Below are 17,741 nucleotides of genomic sequence, written 5' to 3' on the forward strand. Positions count from 1 at the left end.
GCAGTGCCAGAAACTCATCGACTCCATGCCACGCCGCATTAACGCAGTAATTGAGGCAAAAGGAGCTCCAACCAAGTATTGAGTATTGTACATGCTCATATTTTTCATTTTCATACTTTTCAGTTGGCCAACATTTCTAAAAATCCCTTTTTTGTATTAGCCTTAAGTAATATTCTAATTTTGTGACACACGGAATTTGGGATTTTCATTTGTTGCCACTTCAAATCATCAAAATTAAATGAAATAAACATTTGAATGCATCAGTCTGTGTGCAATGAATAAATATAATGTACAAGTTACACCTTTTGAATGCAATTACTGAAATAAATCAAGTTTTTCAAAATATTCTAATTTACTGGCTTTTACCTGTATATCTTAGTTAGAAAAATAAGTACTCACCAAATATACTGCATAAGTAAAATAACTGGCAAAAAATCACATTGCATACAATGTTGTGGTGAAATAAATGAACTAGATTAATAATGAATATATTTAACTACAATGACAAAAAATTATACAAATGAAAATGCAGCTTCACCACTTTAGTCATATTTTTTGCACTTAAACTTCTCTACGACTTTAGCTACATGATTTTTTTCCTGTTAGTTTGATTATGTGTGTACTGCCACAAGTGGTGGAAAAGTGTATTACAACCGAGTACTGCTGCGGCTCATACGGACCTCAGCTGACATTTTTAACCTAGGGGTAAGAAACACTGTTTTCTACGGTCTACTGTCTAAATTCCAGCGTCAAGACTAGATTTTGGCTAAAAAAACTTTGACTTTAGAAGGTGATCAAATGTAGGAAAGATTTTGAATCGAGGGCAACAGATGAGTGAGAGTGTGCTATTCTATGGAATAACAAAAATAGTCAAAAACACGGCACGCTGGAAAGGAAACAGGATCAGACAGCGTAAAAGAAAAAGATGGTGACCTACTTATGCCTCCTATTTTACACACACTCAAGTTCTCTATATTCTCACTGATGACAGTTCTGCACATTTCTTTACATATGGTAGTTTAGGTAGTTTTACAGCGGATTACAAAGTATTTTGAGTTTGTATTCACAAGTTGATACATGGTCTAAAAGAATCCCTATTAAAGATGTTATAATAGTCACAGGTGTCCCTGTTAGGCATGGGCAGCTTTCTGTGATATCATAAGACCTTCCGGAGGAAAGTTCTGTGGTCAGATGAAACAAAAATGGAGCCGTTTGGCCACAATACCCAGCAATATGTTCGGAGGAGAAAAGATGAGGCCTTTAAACCCAGGAACACCATTCCTACCGTCCAGCATGGTGGTGGTAGTATTATGCTCTGGGCCTGTTTTGCTGCCAATGGAACTGGTGGTTAACAGAGAGTAAATGGGACAATGAAAAAGGAGGATACAAATTCTTCAGGACAACCTAAAATCATTAGCCCGGAGGTTGGGTCTTGGGCGCAGTTGGGTGTTCCAACAGGACAACGACCCCAAACACACATCAAAAGTGTGACAGGAGACTCTGCCAGGCGTTCCCAGCAAACCCTCACAATGCGTTTGGGCCTGCCAGGTCTGTCCGGCATCCTCCCCCACCATCGAAGCCAACTCACCACCAGGTGGTGATCGGTAGAAAGCTCCGCCCCTCTCTTCACCCAAGTGTCCAAAACATGAGACCGCAAATCCGATGACACAACTACAAAGTCGATCATGGAACTGCGGCCTAGGGTGTCCTGGTGCCAAGTGCACATATGGACACCCTTATGTTTGAACATGGTGTTTGTTATCGACAATCTGTGACGAGCACAAAAGTCCAATAACAGAACACCACTCGGGTTCAGATCCGGGCGGCCATTCTTCCCAATCACACCTCTCCAGGTTTCACTGTCGCTGCCAACATGAGCGTTGAAGTCCCCCAGTAGAACGAGGGAATCACCCGGGGGAGCACTCTCCAGTACTCCCTCGAGTGAATGCAAAAAGGGTGGGTACTCTGAGCTGCCGTTTGGCGCATAAACGCAAACAACAGTCAGGACCCGTCCCCCCACCTTAAGGCGGAGGGAAGCTACCCTCTCGTCCACCGGGTTGAACTCCAACGTGCAGGCTTTGAGCCGAGGGGCAACAAGAATTGCCACCCCAGCCCGTCGCCTCTCACTGCCGGCAACGCCAGAGTGGAAGAGAGTCCAGCCCCTCTCAAGAGAAGTGGTTCCAGAGCCCTTGCTGTGCGTCGAAGTGAGTCCGACTATATCTAGCCGGAACTTCTCCACCTCACGCACTAGCTCAGGCTCCTTCCCCCCCAGCGAAGTGACGTTCCACGTCCCAAGAGCCAGCTTATGTAGCAGAGGATCGGACCGCCAAGCGCCCTGCCCTCGGCTGCCGCCCAGCTCACACTGCACCCGACCTCTATGGCCCCTGCTATGGGTGGTGAGCCCATTGGAGGGGGGACCCACGTTGCCTCTTCGGGCTGTGCCCGGCCGGGCCCCATGGGGACAGGCCCGGCCACCAGGCGCTCGCCATCGTGCCCCACCTCCGGGCCTGGCTCCAGAGGGGGGCCCCGGTGACCCGCGTCCGGGCGAGGGAAATCTGGGTCCTTTGTGTTTGTTCTTCATCGAGGTCTTCGAGCTGCTCTTTGTCTGATCCCTCACCTAGGACCAGTTTGCCTTGGGAGACCCTACCAGGGGGCATAAAAACCCCCGGACAACATAGCTCCTAGGATCATTGGGACACGCAAACTCCTCTACCACGGTAAGGTGGCAGCTCAGAGAGGTAAAGGAATGGCTAAATCAGGATAGAATAAAGGTTTTAGAATGGCCTTCCCAAAGTCCTGACTTAAACGTGTGGACAATGCTGAAGAAACAAGTCCATGTCAGAAAACCAACAAATTTAGCTGAACTGCACCAATTTTGTCAAGAGGAGTGGTCAAAAATTCAACCAGAAGCTTGTGGATGGCTACCAAAAGTGCCTTATTGCAGTGAAACCAAATATTAACATTGCTGTATGTATACTTTTGACCCAGCAGATTTGGTCACATTTTCAGTAGAGCCATAATAAATTCATAAAAGAACCAAACTTCATGAATGGTTTTTGTGACCAACAAGTGTGTGCTCCAATCACTCTATCACAAATAAATAAGAGTTGTAGAAATGATTGGAAACTCAAGAGTATGTCAACTTTTGATCGCGACTGTATATATATTCATCCATTCATCCATTTTCTACCGCTTGTCCCTTTCGGGGTCGCGGGGGGTGCTGGAGCCTATCTCAGCTGCATTCCTATGTATTAAACATGTTTCTTATTGCAAGTTTGTCCTTAAATAAAATAGTGAACATACAAGACAACTTGTCTTTTATTAGTAAGTAAACAAACAAAGGCTCTTAATTTAGTCTGCTGACATATGCAGTAACATATTGTGTCATTTTTCCTTCTATTATTTTGTCAACATTATTAAGGACAAGTGGTAGAAAATGGATTATTAATCTACTTGTTCATTTACTGTTAATATCTGCTTATTTTCTCTTTAAACATGTTCTATCTACACTTCTGTTAAAATGTAACAATCACATATTCTTCTGTAGTTTGGATGCTTTACATTAGTTTTGGATAGGGATGTCCGATAATGGCTTTTTGCCGATATCCGATATTCCGATATTGTCCAACTCTTTAATTACCGATACCGATATCAACCGATATATATGTAGTCGTGGAATTAACACATTATTATGCTTAATCTGGACAACAAGGTATGATGAAGATAAGGTACTTTTTAAAAATAATAATAAAATAAGATAAATAAATTAAAAAAAAATTCTTGAATAAAAAATAAAGTAAAACAATATAAAAACAGTTACATAGAAACTAGTAATTAATGAAAATGAGTAAAATTAACTGTTAAAGGTTAGTACTATTAGTGGACCAGCAGCACGCACAATCATGTGTGCTTACGGACTGTATCCCTTGCAGACTGTATTGATATATAATGTAGGAACCACAATATGACCACATCAGTGCTAAATATTATAAACTTATCACTTTCCTCTGGCACTGTTCCACTAGCATTCAAAAAAAAAAAAAAAAAAAAAAAAAAAAAAAAAAGCAGTTATTCATCCTTTGCTCAAAAGACCTAACCTCGATCCTGACCTCATGGTAAACTACCGGCCGGTGTCCCACCTTCCGTTTATCTCGAAAATCCTCGAAAAAATTGTCGCACAGCAGCTAAATGAACACTTAATGTCTAACAATCTCTGTGAACCTTTTCAATCCGGTTTCAGGGCAAATCACTCTACGGAGACAGCCCTCGCAAAAATGACTAATGATCTACTGCTAACGATGGATTCTGATGCGTCATCTATGTTGCTGCTTCTTGATCTTAGCGCTGCTTTCGATACCGTCGATCATAATATTTTATTAGAGCGTATCAAAACACGTATTGGTATGTCAGACTTAGCCTTGTCGTGGTTTAACTCTTATCTTACTGACAGGATGCAATGCGTCTCCCATAACAATGTGACCTCGGACTATGTTAAGGTAACGTGCGGAGTCCCCCAAGGTTCGGTTCTTGGCCCTGCACTCTTTAGTATGTACATGCTGCCGCTAGGCGACATCATACGCAAATACGGTGTTAGCTTTCATTGCTATGCTGATGACACCCAACTCTACATGCCCCTAAAGCTGACCAACACGCCGGATTGTAGTCAGCTGGAGGCGTGTCTTAATGAAATTAAACAATGGATGTCCGCTAACTTCTTGCAACTCAACACTAAGAAAACGGAAATGCTGATTATCGGTCCTGCTAAACACCGACATTTATTTGATAATACCACCTTAACATTTGACAACCAAACAATTACCGTATTTTCCGCACTATAAGGCGCACCGGATTATTAGCCGCACCTTCAATGAATGGCATATTTCATAACTTTGTCCACCAATAAGCCGCCCCGGACTATAAGCCGCGCCTACGCTGCGCTAAAGGGAATGTCAAAAAAACAGTCAGATAGGTCAGTCAAACTTTAATAATATATTAAAAACCAGCGTTCTAACAACTCTGTTCACTCCCAAAATGTACGCAAATGTGCAATCACAAACATAGTAAAATTCAAAATAGTGCAGAGCAATAGCAACATAATGTTGCTCGAACGTTAATGTCACAACACACAAAATAAACATAGCGCTCACTTTCTGAAGTTATTCTTCATTCGTAAATCCTTCGTCTTCGGTGTCCGAAGTGAAAAGTTGGGCAAATTTACGATCCACTGGCAGATGTTGGCGTCGTCTGGCGCTGCCTCCTCGTCTTAGTGAAGGTGTGTTCGCCTTCTGTCATCCATTGTTCCCACGCAGTTAGCAGTCTAGCTTCGAATGCCCTGTTGACACCAATATCTAGCGGCTGGAGGTCTTTTGTCAATCCACCCGGAATGACGGCGAGTATTGAATTAAGTGCGTAAGCGTGTCTCTCAATGTGCTGTTATGAGCTAGCAAATATAACAACTACACTACCCAGCATGCAACGATAGTTACGAGCATGCGCGGTAGCCCTGAGAAGCGTTGTATGCTGGCAGTTAGCACGCTGTGAGTAAACGTTGAGAACTCAGTTAACACGCCTCGTCTGCATTATTTATAATTAGACAGACAACACACTTAATAGGAGCCATTTTGGGGTCTTTACATAAACACACAAATGGAAATGAAACGTCACATATCCCAGCATGCACCGCGCGCTTCTTCTACGGGGAAAAAAGATGGCGGCTGTTTACCGTAGTTGCGAGACCGAAACTTTATGAAAATGAATCTTAATATTTATCCATATATAAAGCGCACCGGGTTATAAGGCGCACTGTCAGCTTTTGAGAAAATTTGTGGTTTTTAGGTGCGCCTTATAGTGCGGAAAATACGGTACACAAAGCGACTCAGTAAAGAATCTGGGTATTATCTTCGACCCAACTCTCTCCTTTGAGTCACACATTAAGAGTGTTACTAAAACGGCCTTCTTTCATCTCCGTAATATCGCTAAAATTCGTTCCATTTTGTCCACTAGCGACGCTGAGATCATTATTCATGCGTTCGTTACGTCTCGTCTCGATTACTGTAACGTATTATTTTCGGGTCTCCCTATGTCTAGCATTAAAAGATTACAGTTGGTACAAAATGCGGCTGCTAGACTTTTGACAAGAACAAGAAAGTTTGATCATATTACGCCTATACTGGCTCACCTGCACTGGCTTCCTGTGCACTTAAGATGCGACTTTAAGGTTTTACTACTTACGTATAAAATACTACACGGTCTAGCTCCAGCCTATCTTACCGATTGTATTGTACCATATGTCCCGGCAAGAAATCTGCGTTCAAAGAACTCCGGCTTATTAGTGATTCCCAGAGCCCAAAAAAAGTCTGCGGGCTGTAGAGCGTTTTCTATTCGGGCTCCAGTACTATGGAATGCCCTCCCGGTAACAATTAGAGATGCTACCTCAGTAGAAACATTTAAGTCCCATCTCAAAACTCATTTGTATACTCTAGCCTTTGAATAGCCCCCCTTTTTTAGACCAGTTGATCTGCCGTTTCTTTTCTTTTCTCCTCTGCTCCCCCCTATCCCTTGTGGAGGGGAAGACACACAGATCCGGTGGCCATGGATGGGGTGCTGGCTGTCCGGGGTCGGGACCCGGGGTGGACCGCTCGCCTGTATATTGGTTGGGAACATCTCTGCGCTGCTGACCCGTCTCCGCTCGGGATGGTTTCCTGCTGACCCCACTATGGACTGGACTCTTACTGTTATGCTGGATCCACTATGGACTGGACTCTCACAATATTATGTCAGACCCACTCGACATCCATTGCATTCGGTCTCCCTAGAGGGGGGGGGTTACCCACATATGCGGTCCTCTCCAAGGTTTCTCATAGTCATTCACATCGACGTCCCACTGGGGTGAGTTTTTCCTTGCCCTTATGTGGGCTATACCGAGGATGTCGTTGTGGCTTGTGCAGCCATTTGAGACACTTGTGATTTAGGGCTATATAAATAAACATTGATTGATTGATTGATTGATTGATTAATAACAGAAAGAAACAATCCTTTTGTGTGAATTAGTGTGAATGGGGGAGGAAGGTTTTTTGGGTTGGTGCACTAATTGTAAGTGTATCTTATGTTTTTTATGTTGATTTAGTAAAAAAAACAAAACAAAAAAAACAAACAAAAAACGATATCGATAAGAACAAAAACGATACCGATAATTTCCGATATTACATTTTAACGCATCCCTAGTTTTGGATGATACCACAAATTTAGGTATCAGTCCGATATTTCAAACTTCAAACAAACTTCAGTCTGGAACGCACTTTGTTTCTAACCCTAATGACGCCATTTGAGCCATTTAAACCATCCCTGGCTCGGCGCACACAACACTCACTGTATAAATACGTACACCGTGTCAACCGTAACTGCAATATCCTTTTCACTCCTCACGGACGGGAAAAAAGGAGCCAGTTGATGAAAATGGATCAAAGTGTGAATCATCTGGAATGCGTTTTGAACGATGAATTGTTCTTACAACCAATCTGGCGCCCTAGGCAAGATTTTAGATGGCGCCCCCCCCACATCGGCAGTGAACTGTATATACTCACAAGAAACCAAATAGCTTTGTCTTTGACCTTTTTTTTACTTAAAGAAAGCAAATTAACAATCAGAATAGTTAACAAGATTAAAAAAAATATGAATAAATAAATGAATGCAAAAAATAAAAAATGAATATATGAAATACAATATTTTTTACATACATATTGCTTAATTAACATTAATGATGTGCACTTTAACAACTAGGCTTACAACTATACCTAATGGGTGGAAAAGTGACTATTACCTGCAGGGCAAACATTAGCTAACCAGAAGGCAATAACAATGTAAACAAAAAATACCTGCTTAAAAGATCTCATACAAATGTCCCTGAGGAATGTAAGGTGGGAGTACCGTATTTTCCGCACTATAAGGCGCACCTAAAAACCACAAATTTTCTCAAAAGCTGACAGTGCGCCTTATAACCCGGTGCGCTTTATATATGGATAAATATTAAGATTCATTTTCATAAAGTTTAGGTCTCGCAACTACGGTAAACAGCCGCCATCTTTTTTCCCCGTAGAAGAAGCGCGCGGTGCATGCTGGGATATGTGACGTTTCATTTCCATTTGTGTGTTTATGTAAAGACCCCAAAATGGCTCCTATTAAGTGTGTTGTCTGTCTAATTATAAATAATGCAGACGAGGCGTGTTAACTGAGTTCTCAACGTTTACTCACAGCGTGCTCATAACCACATTCTAACTGCCAGCATACAACGCTTCTCAGGGCTACCGCGCATGCTCGTAACTATCGTTGCATGCTGGGTAGTGTAGTTGTTATATTTGCTAGCTCATAACAGCACATTGAGAGACACGCTTACGCGCTTAATTCAATACTCGCCGTCATTCCGGGTGGATTGACAAAAGACCTCCAGCCGCTAGATATTGGTGTCAACAGGGCATTCGAAGCTAGACTGCTAACTGCGTGGGAACAGTGGATGACGAAGAAGCGCGCGGTGCATGCTGGGATATGTGACGTTTCATTTCCATTTGTGTGTTTATGTAAAGACCCCAAAATGGCTCCTATTAAGTGTGTTGTCTGTCTAATTATAAATAATGCAGACGAGGCGTGTTAACTGAGTTCTCAACGTTTACTCACAGCGTGCTCATAACCACATTCTAACTGCCAGCATACAACAACGCTTCTCAGGGCTACCGCGCATGCTCGTAACTATCGTTGCATGCTGGGTAGTGTAGTTGTTATATTTGCTAGCTCATAACAGCACATTAAGAGACACGCTTACGCGCTTAATTCAATACTCGCCGTCATTCCGGGTGGATTGACAAAAGACCTCCAGCCGCTAGATATTGGTGTCAACAGGGCATTCGAAGCTAGACTGCTAACTGCGTGGGAACAGTGGATGACGAAGAAGCGCGCGGTGCATGCTGGGATATGTGACGTTTCATTTCCATTTGTGTGTTTATGTAAAGACCCCAAAATGGCTCCTATTAAGTGTGTTGTCTGTCTAATTATAAATAATGCAGACGAGGCGTGTTAACTGAGTTCTCAACGTTTACTCACAGCGTGCTCATAACCACATTCTAACTGCCAGCATACAACATCGCTTCTCAGGGCTACCGCGCATGCTCGTAACTATCGTTGCATGCTGGGTAGTGTAGTTGTTATATTTGCTAGCTCATAACATCACATTGAGAGACACGCTTACGCGCTTAATTCAATACTCGCCGTCATTCCGGGTGGATTGACAAAAGACCTCCAGCCGCTAGATATTGGTGTCAACAGGGCATTCGAAGCTAGACTGCTAACTGCGTGGGAACAATGGATGACAGAAGGCGAACACACCTTCACTAAGACGAGGAGGCAGCGCCAGACGACGCCAACATCTGCCAGTGGATCGTAAATTTGCCCAACTTTTCACTTCGGACACCGAAGACGAAGGATTTACGAATGAAGAATAACTTCAGAAAGTGAGCGCTATGTTTATTTTGTGTGTTGTGACATTAACGTTCGAGCAACATTATGTTGCTATTGCTCTGCACTATTTTGAATTTTACTATGTTTGTGATTGCACATTTGCGTACATTTTGGGAGTGAACAGAGTTGTTAGAACGCTGGTTTTTAATATATTATTAAAGTTTGACTCACCTATCTGACTGTTTTTTTGACATTCCCTTTAGCGCAGCGTAGGCGCGGCTTATAGTCCGGGGCGGCTTATTGGTGGACAAAGTTATGAAATATGCCATTCATTGAAGGTGCGGCTAATAATCCGGTGCGCCTTATAGTGCGGAAAATACGGTACTGTAATTACCTAACGTTACATTATTATTTTCCATAACAATTTAGCCCCCTCCACAATATTAACCCGACGTTAAAACAGAACTAGCTATTTATTGATTAGCAATTGCCGAATCATGTAACATAAGCTTAATGCTAAAAAGCCAGGTTACTATCACATTCTGTAACAGACAAATAATTTCATGTAGGCTAACGTTACCTACCTGCTACCTCTTGTCTTTTTCTCGTTTCTCCTCCTCTTCTTTTCTCTTTTTTCTTCCCTGGGCACCTGACAGTTTTGGCCGTTTTGACATCTTGTGTTGATTTTTTGTGATGTGGTGACGTCCAAAAAGAGTCATGATACGGGAAGGGAGGGGGCGCACCGTGCGGGGGTCGTAATGTTGTAACAAATAATATTTCTATTAAATAGGCTTTACTTTGCATTTTAATTAACGTGAGATTATTTTTTGTATTTAGAAATAATAGTAACAACTTTTTTTTCTCTTTTTTTTTTTCTCCAACATTTGTGGCACTGGCATGGCGCCCCCTGATGGACGGCGCCCTTAGCATTTGCCTATACGGCCTATGCCACGGGCCGGCCCTGCTTACAAGGCAGGTTAAAGTTTCTTTGGTCAACGTGTTGCTGAATATTCAGAGAAGTCTCCTGGGATGCCTTTTCCCACTACTACTGTGCAGCATCTAAAGAGCAACATGAAACTATTGTAATTGATGTGACAGCTTTCTTTTTCACCAACCCAGAAGGATGCAAAGCATGAAGGGAAAACAGTGCAGCAGCATCAAAAACAAGCATTGGAGGTGCAACAGCTAAAAATGGCTGCTTAGTACTCTACAGGTGTCCTTATTTAAATGTACGAGGCTTTTTAATGATGTTTTAACAGTAGCCCATTTATGAGCATGAAACATGATGAAAATGCACCATCTCCCTCACTTTTTGCTCCACTTTTGAGAGAAGAAGCACAATGAATCTGCCTTGTGCATATGCCCAAAAGTTTGGTTAAAACAAAAAAAAAAAAGGCTACGCTTCGCGAAAAGTGTTCTGTGGTCTGACGAGTCCACATTTCAAATTGTTTTTGGAAACTGTGGACGTCGTGTCCTCCGGAACAAAGAGGAAGAGAACCATCCGGATTGTTCTAGGCGCAAAGTTGAAAAGCCAGCATCTGTGATGGTATGGGGGTGCATTAGTGCCCAAGACATGGGTAACTTACACACCTGTGAAGGCACCATTAATGCTGAAAGGTACATACAGGTTTTGGAGCAACATATGTTGCCATCCAAGCAACGTTACCATGGACGCCCCTGCTTATTTCAGCAAGACAATGCCAAGCCACGTGTTACATTAACGTGGCTTCATAGTAAAAGAGTGCGGGTACTAGACTGGCCTGCCTGTAGTCCAGACCTGTCTCCCATTGAAAATGTGTGGCGCATTATGAAGCCTAAAATACCACAACGGAGACCCCCGGACTGTTGAACAACTTAAGCTATACATCAGGGGTGCTCATTACGTCGATCGCGAGCTACCGGTCGATCTCGGAGGGTGTGTCAGTCGATCACCAGCCAGGCATTAAAAAAATAGTCCTAAAAATGAGCGATCATAAATCTTCACTATGACGTCACTTTCGTCACTTGATTGACATTCACGGCACCCGAGGGTCTTCTGAGATGACGCTGGCTGCTGCCAGCTCATTAAAATTACCGACTGGAAGGCGAGAAACACTTTATTTCAACAGACTGTGGCGCCGTACCTGTCGTCAAAACTCCAAAGACCGACTGCACAGTTGCGCTAACAAAATAAGAGTCTCAGAAAGCTGGCGTGCACAAGCTAGCAAGCTACAGAGTTTGCCGCCAATGTATTTCTTGTAAAGTGTATACAAAGGAGTACGGAAGCTGAACAAATAAGATGCCAAAAACCAACCACTTTCATGTGGTATTGGACAGAAAGGAGGACTTTTTTTCTCCTCCATTCGAAAATGCGGACGTTTTTAGCATCACTGTCTGATTCCAATCAATGCAAGTCATCACAATCAGGTAATACACCAACGTATATTCTTGTCTTCATGAAAGAAAGGAATCTATATGTAGTAAACATGCTTGTATTATCTTTAAACACCTTTAATTTATTAACAATATTAACTATATGTGTTAAACATGCTTGTATTGTCATTAAACACCTTTAACTTGTTAACAATATTAACTATATGTATTAAACATACTTGTATTATCATTAAACACCTTTAACTTATTAACAATATTAACATTATGTGTTAAACATGCTTGTATTATCTTTAAACACCTTTAACTTGTTAACAATATTAACTATATGTGTTAAACATGCTTGTATTATCTTTAAACACCTTTAACTTGTTAACAATATTAACTATATGTGTTAAACATGCTTGTATTATAATTAAACACCTTTAATTTTTAACAATATTAACTATATGTATTAAACATACTTGTATTATCATTAAACACCTTTAATTTTTAACAATATTAACTATATGTGTTAAACATGCTTGCATTATCATTAAACACCTTTAACTTGTTAACAAAAACATATATTTCATAAATAAGTAAATATAAATGATATATATGAATGAGGTAGATCCCCACGACTTGATCAATTGAAAAGTAGCTCGCCTGCAGAAAAAGTGTGAGCACCCCTGCTGTACATCAAGCAAGAATGGGAAAGAATTCCACCTGAGAAGCTTCAAAAATGTGTCTCCTCAGTTCCCAAACGTTTACTGAGTGTTGTTAAAAGGAAAGGCCATGTAACACAGTGGTGAACATGCCCTTTCCCAACTACTTTGGCACGTGTTGCAGCCATGAAATTCTAAGTTAATTATTATTTGCAAAAAAAAAATAAGGTTTATGAGTTTGAACATCAAATATGTTGTCTTTGTAGCATATTCAATTGAATATGGCTTGAAAAGGATTTGCAAATCATTGTATTCCGTTTATATTTACATCTAACACAATTTCCCAACTCATATGGAAACGGGGTTTGTACAACCTTACTAGTGTTCACTTCACACCCACAAATGGTTCATGTACTTATTGATATTATTGACACATGTTTCAGTCACTGTGTTATTTAGTCAATAGTCAGTAGAGTAATTACAACTTCATCCACAGGAACCACATGGGTTAGCCTACTTTATACAGTATTTACAACCTTGCTAGTGTTCACTTCGCAGCCACAGATGGTTCATCTTAGTTATTTACATTATTTACACATTACTTTGGCATTTTTGCTTTGATGGCTCTGACATGAGGCTTCCTGGCAAATTTCTGGGCAGCTTGCATTTTCCTTTTTGTTTCTGCTTTAGTGGATTTTTCCCGAAATTCCAGGACTTTCTCAAATAAAAAACTGTTGCTAATTCAACATTTCTTGACCGATTTAAAAAATTCCAGCACCAACCAATTGAGCTCATGCTCCTAATCATTTCTTTAAAAATCCTGCTTTTCCCAAAATTCCCAAATTTCCAGGAAGTTCCCATTGAAATGAATGGGGACATTTTTGTTCCAAGTTGCACAATTCCCACATTTCTCAGCCTATTCAAAGCATTCCAACATCAACACATTCCACTCATCCTGGACATTCAAACTAACACTTTCCCGAGTTCCAAACCAAATTCAGGTTTCCCTGGAAATTCAAACTCTTCAACATTCAAACCATTCCAACATTCAAACTATTCTTACATTCATACTACATTCTGTCAGCATTTCAGTTCAACTTCATCATTGGAGCATTCACACGCAATTCAACATGTTTACTACTTCAACATTTCTCGACCGATTTGAAAAATGTCAACAAATTTCCCGGAGTTCCCGTTTTTGGGTAACCTATTTCCACCCTTCTTAAGTCCGATTACTCCTTTCACATTTCTCAACCCATTTCAACCGTTCCACTGTCAAATCACTCCTCATATTCAAGACAAAAACTAAGTCGGTTAAGGAACTAGAAAAATTCCAGGTTTTCCCGAAATTCCAGGTATTTCTCAATAGAAAACAGTTACTAATTCAACATTTCTCGACCGATTTAAAAAATTCCAACACCAACCAATTGAGCTCATGCTCTTAATCTTTTTTTTTTTTTTAAACCCACTTTTCCCAAAATCCCCAAATTTCCAGGAAGTTCCCATTGAAATGAATGGGACATTTTTGTTCCAAGTTGCACAATTCCCACATTCCTCAACCTATTCAAACCATTCCAACATCAACACATTCCACTCATCCTGGACATTCAAACTAACACTTTCCCAAGTTCCGAACCAAATTCAGGTTTCCCTGGAAATTCAAACTCTTCAACATTCAAACCATTCCAACATTCAAACTATTCTTACATTCTTACTACATTCTGTCAGCATTTCAGTTCAACTTCATCATTGGAGCATTCACACGCAATTCAACATGTTACTACTTCAACATTTCTCGACCGATTTGAAAAATGTCAACAAATTTCCCGGAGTTCCTGTTTATGAGTAACCTAATTCCACCCTTCTTAAGTCCAACTACTCCTTTCACATTTTTCAACCCATTTCAACCGTTCCACTGTCAAAAGACTCCTCATATTCAGGACAAAAACTAAGTCGGTTAAGGAACTAGAAAAATTCCAGGTTTTCCCGAAATTCCAGGTATTTCTCAATAAAAAACAGTTACTAATTCAACATTTCTCGACCGATTTAAAAAATTCCAACACCAACCAATTGAGCTCATGCTCTTAATCATTTTTTTTTTTTTTTAAACCCACTTTTCCCAAAATTCCCAAATTTCCAGGAAGTTCCCATTGAAATGAATGGGGATATTTTTGTTCCAAGTTGCACAATTCCCACATTTCTCAGCCTATTCAAACCATTCCAACATCAACACATTCCACTCATCCTGGACATTCAAACTAACACTTTCCCAAGTTCCAAACCAAATTCTGGTTTCCCTGGAAATTCAAACTCTTCAACATTCAAACCATTCCAACATTCAAACTATTCTTACATTCATACTACATTCTGTCAGCATTTCAGTTCAACTTCATCATTGGAGCATTCACATGCAATTCAACATGTTTACCACTTCAACATTTCTCGACCGATTTGAAAAATTTCAACAAATTTCTCGGAGTTCCCGTTTTTGGGTAACCTATTTCCACCCTTCTTAAGTCCGATTACTCCTTTCACATTTCTCAACCCATTTCAACCGTTCCACTGTCAAATCACTCCTCATATTCAGGACAAAAACTAAGTTGGTTAAGGAACTAGACAAATTCCAGGTTTTCCCGAAATCACAAGAATTTCTCAATTAAAAACTGTTACTACTTCAACATTTCTCGACCAGTTTGAAATATTTCAACAAATTTTCAGGAATTCCCGTTTTTGGGTAACCTATTTCCACCCTTCTTAAGTCCGATTACTCCTTTCACATTTTTCAACCGTTCAACCGTCAAATCACTCATATTCAGGACAAAAACTAAGTTGGTTAAGGAACTAGAAAAATTCCTATTTTTCCCGAAATTCCAGGACTTTCTCAATTAAAAAACTGTTACTAATTCAACATTTCTTGACCGATTTAAGAAATTCCAAGACCAACCAATTCCGCTTTTTCAGGACATTCATGCTCCTAATCATTTTCCAAAAATCCAGCTTTTCCCAAAATTTCCAAGAAGTTCCCATTGAAATGAATGGGACAATTTTTCCAAGTTCCACTCATCCTGGACATTCAAACTAACACTTTCCCAAGCTCCAAACCAATTTCTGGTTTCCCTGGAAATTCAAACTCTTCAACATTCAAACCATTCCAACATTCAAACTATTCTTACATTCATACTACATTCTGTCAGCATTTCAGTTCAACTTCATCATTGGAGCATTCACACGCAATTCAACATGTTTACTACTTCAACATTTCTCGACCGATTTGAAAAATTTCAACAAATTTCTCGGAGTTCCCGTTTTTGGGTAACCTATTTCCACCCTTCTTAAGTCCGATTACTCCTTTCACATTTCTCAACCCATTTCAACCGTTCCACTGTCAAATCACTCCTCATATTCAGGACAAAAACTAAGTTGGTTAAGGAACTAGACAAATTCCAGGTTTTCCCGAAATTCCAGGTATTTCTCAATAAAAAACAGTTACTAATTCAACATTTCTCGACCGATTTAAAAAATTCCAACACCAACCAATTGAGCTCATGCTCTTAATCATTTTTTATTTTTTTTAAACCCACTTTTCCCAAAATTCCCAAATTTCCAGGAAGTTCCCATTGAAATGAATGGGACATTTTTGTTCCAAGTTCCACTCATTCTGGACATTCAAACTAACACTTTCCCAAGCTCCAAACCAATTTCTGGTTTCCCTGGAAATTCAAACTCTTCAACATTCAAAGCAGTTCAGCGTTTAAACGCTTTCAACATTTAAACCATTTCTACATTCCTTCAGGAATAGCCTCTTCCAGTTCTTTTTAGACTTCTTCTCAGTAAAGGAGCAAATATTTACTACCTATTACCCCACTGACAAGTAACTGTTCCCCTAAAGCTGCAACGGTGACCTTTTATCCGAGCACTGCCTGCAAATGTGACGAGTTCTGACAATAGTGGGTCATGCTCGCATCACCCGAGATGAGCCCGCGGGTGCAGTTAGAAACGCCAACACCGGGAGCACACTGGCAGTGAAGACTCGCTTGCATGGTCGACAGGTGACTCACCTGAACGGTGCACGTATATTCCGAGTCGTCCAGAAGCCTGACGGTGCAGCTGTATTCCCGTTCCAGATTCCTGATGCTGCCACTCACCAATCGGCTCAACATCTTGCTGCGTCTCGGCCGAGTGGAAGGGAACAATAAAGTCAACACAACAGCGGTGTGTGCACGTGAACGTCACAAAGCCCACACTCCCGGGTCCCCCAAACGCACCGGAGCAGCCAACGTGTGCAGCATGGCTCGCTTCGGTCCGGTCAGTTTATCGTCGGCGATGCACATATATATATGTATATATATATATATATACCGCAGAGACGATGCATCCGCTGCGGGATTATCGCCATCCATTCACCGACGCCACTTGAGCCGGGCGGGCGGGACTCAGAGAGATCTGACGTCAAAGTCGACCAACGGGAGGGCGGAGGGAGGAGGGCCGGGTCGAGGTTTGAGAGCGTACTTCCAGGCTTGCGTTCATTAAAGAGAAAAGTCTGCACATTTTCAGCGAAATACTCACAAGATGCACGGCGTGCACACATGTGCCAGCTGGTCACGTTGCTGCAAAAAAACACGTCAAGGCGATTTTGTTGGCGAAAGTTGATGTAAACCTCCAAGAAAAAGCTCATGTTCCTTCGCGTGCACATGGAGAGGATTGGGTGTGTTCTACTGCCCCCTGCAGGATAAAAGCATTACTGCGCCCTTCAAAAAGCCTTTTCTGTATCTTGATGCATTTGTCAAAACATTTCCTCTTAATCAGGACAAAAAGACCAAGTTGTTTTTGAAATCTGCGTTCAAAGAACTCCGGCTTATTAGTGATTCCCAGAGCCCAAAAAAAGTCTGCGGGCTATAGAGCGTTTTCTATTGGGGCTCCAGTACTATGGAATGCCCTCCCGGTAACAATTAGAGATGCTACCTCAGTAGAAGCATTTTAGTCCCATCTTAAAACTCATTTGTATACTCTAGCCTTTAAATAGCCCCCCTGTTAGACCAGTTGATCTGCCGTTTCTTTTCTTTTCTCCTCTGCTCCCCTTTTCCTTGAGGGGGGGGGGGGGGGGGGGGGCACAGGTCCGGTGGCCATGGATGAAGTGCTGGCTGTCCAGAGTCGGGACCCGGGGTGGACCGCTCGCCTGTGCATCGGCTGGGAACATCTCTACGCTGCTGACCCGTCTCCGCTCGGGATGGTGTCCTGCTGGCCCCACTATGGACTGGACTCTTACTATTATGTTGG

General features: G+C 41.5%; 1 protein-coding gene across 2 annotated transcripts in view; it reads right to left on the minus strand.

Moving 5' to 3' along the window:
- frmd5a (FERM domain containing 5a) overlaps positions 1 to 17,158 on the minus strand; it is a 312,218-nt gene extending 295,060 nt beyond the window's left edge. For both annotated transcript variants that reach the window (XM_061925235.1, XM_061925234.1), the window contains exon 1: positions 16,523 to 17,158. In XM_061925235.1, coding sequence (XP_061781219.1) covers positions 16,523 to 16,624 — 102 coding nt within the window. In that variant the 5' untranslated portion in view covers positions 16,625 to 17,158. The remainder of the gene's footprint in view (positions 1 to 16,522) is intronic.
- Positions 17,159 to 17,741: the final 583 nt, after the last annotated feature.

Source organism: Nerophis lumbriciformis, linkage group LG29, assembly GCF_033978685.3.
Source record: "Nerophis lumbriciformis linkage group LG29, RoL_Nlum_v2.1, whole genome shotgun sequence".
In the NCBI taxonomy this organism is placed as follows: domain Eukaryota; kingdom Metazoa; phylum Chordata; class Actinopteri; order Syngnathiformes; family Syngnathidae; genus Nerophis; species Nerophis lumbriciformis.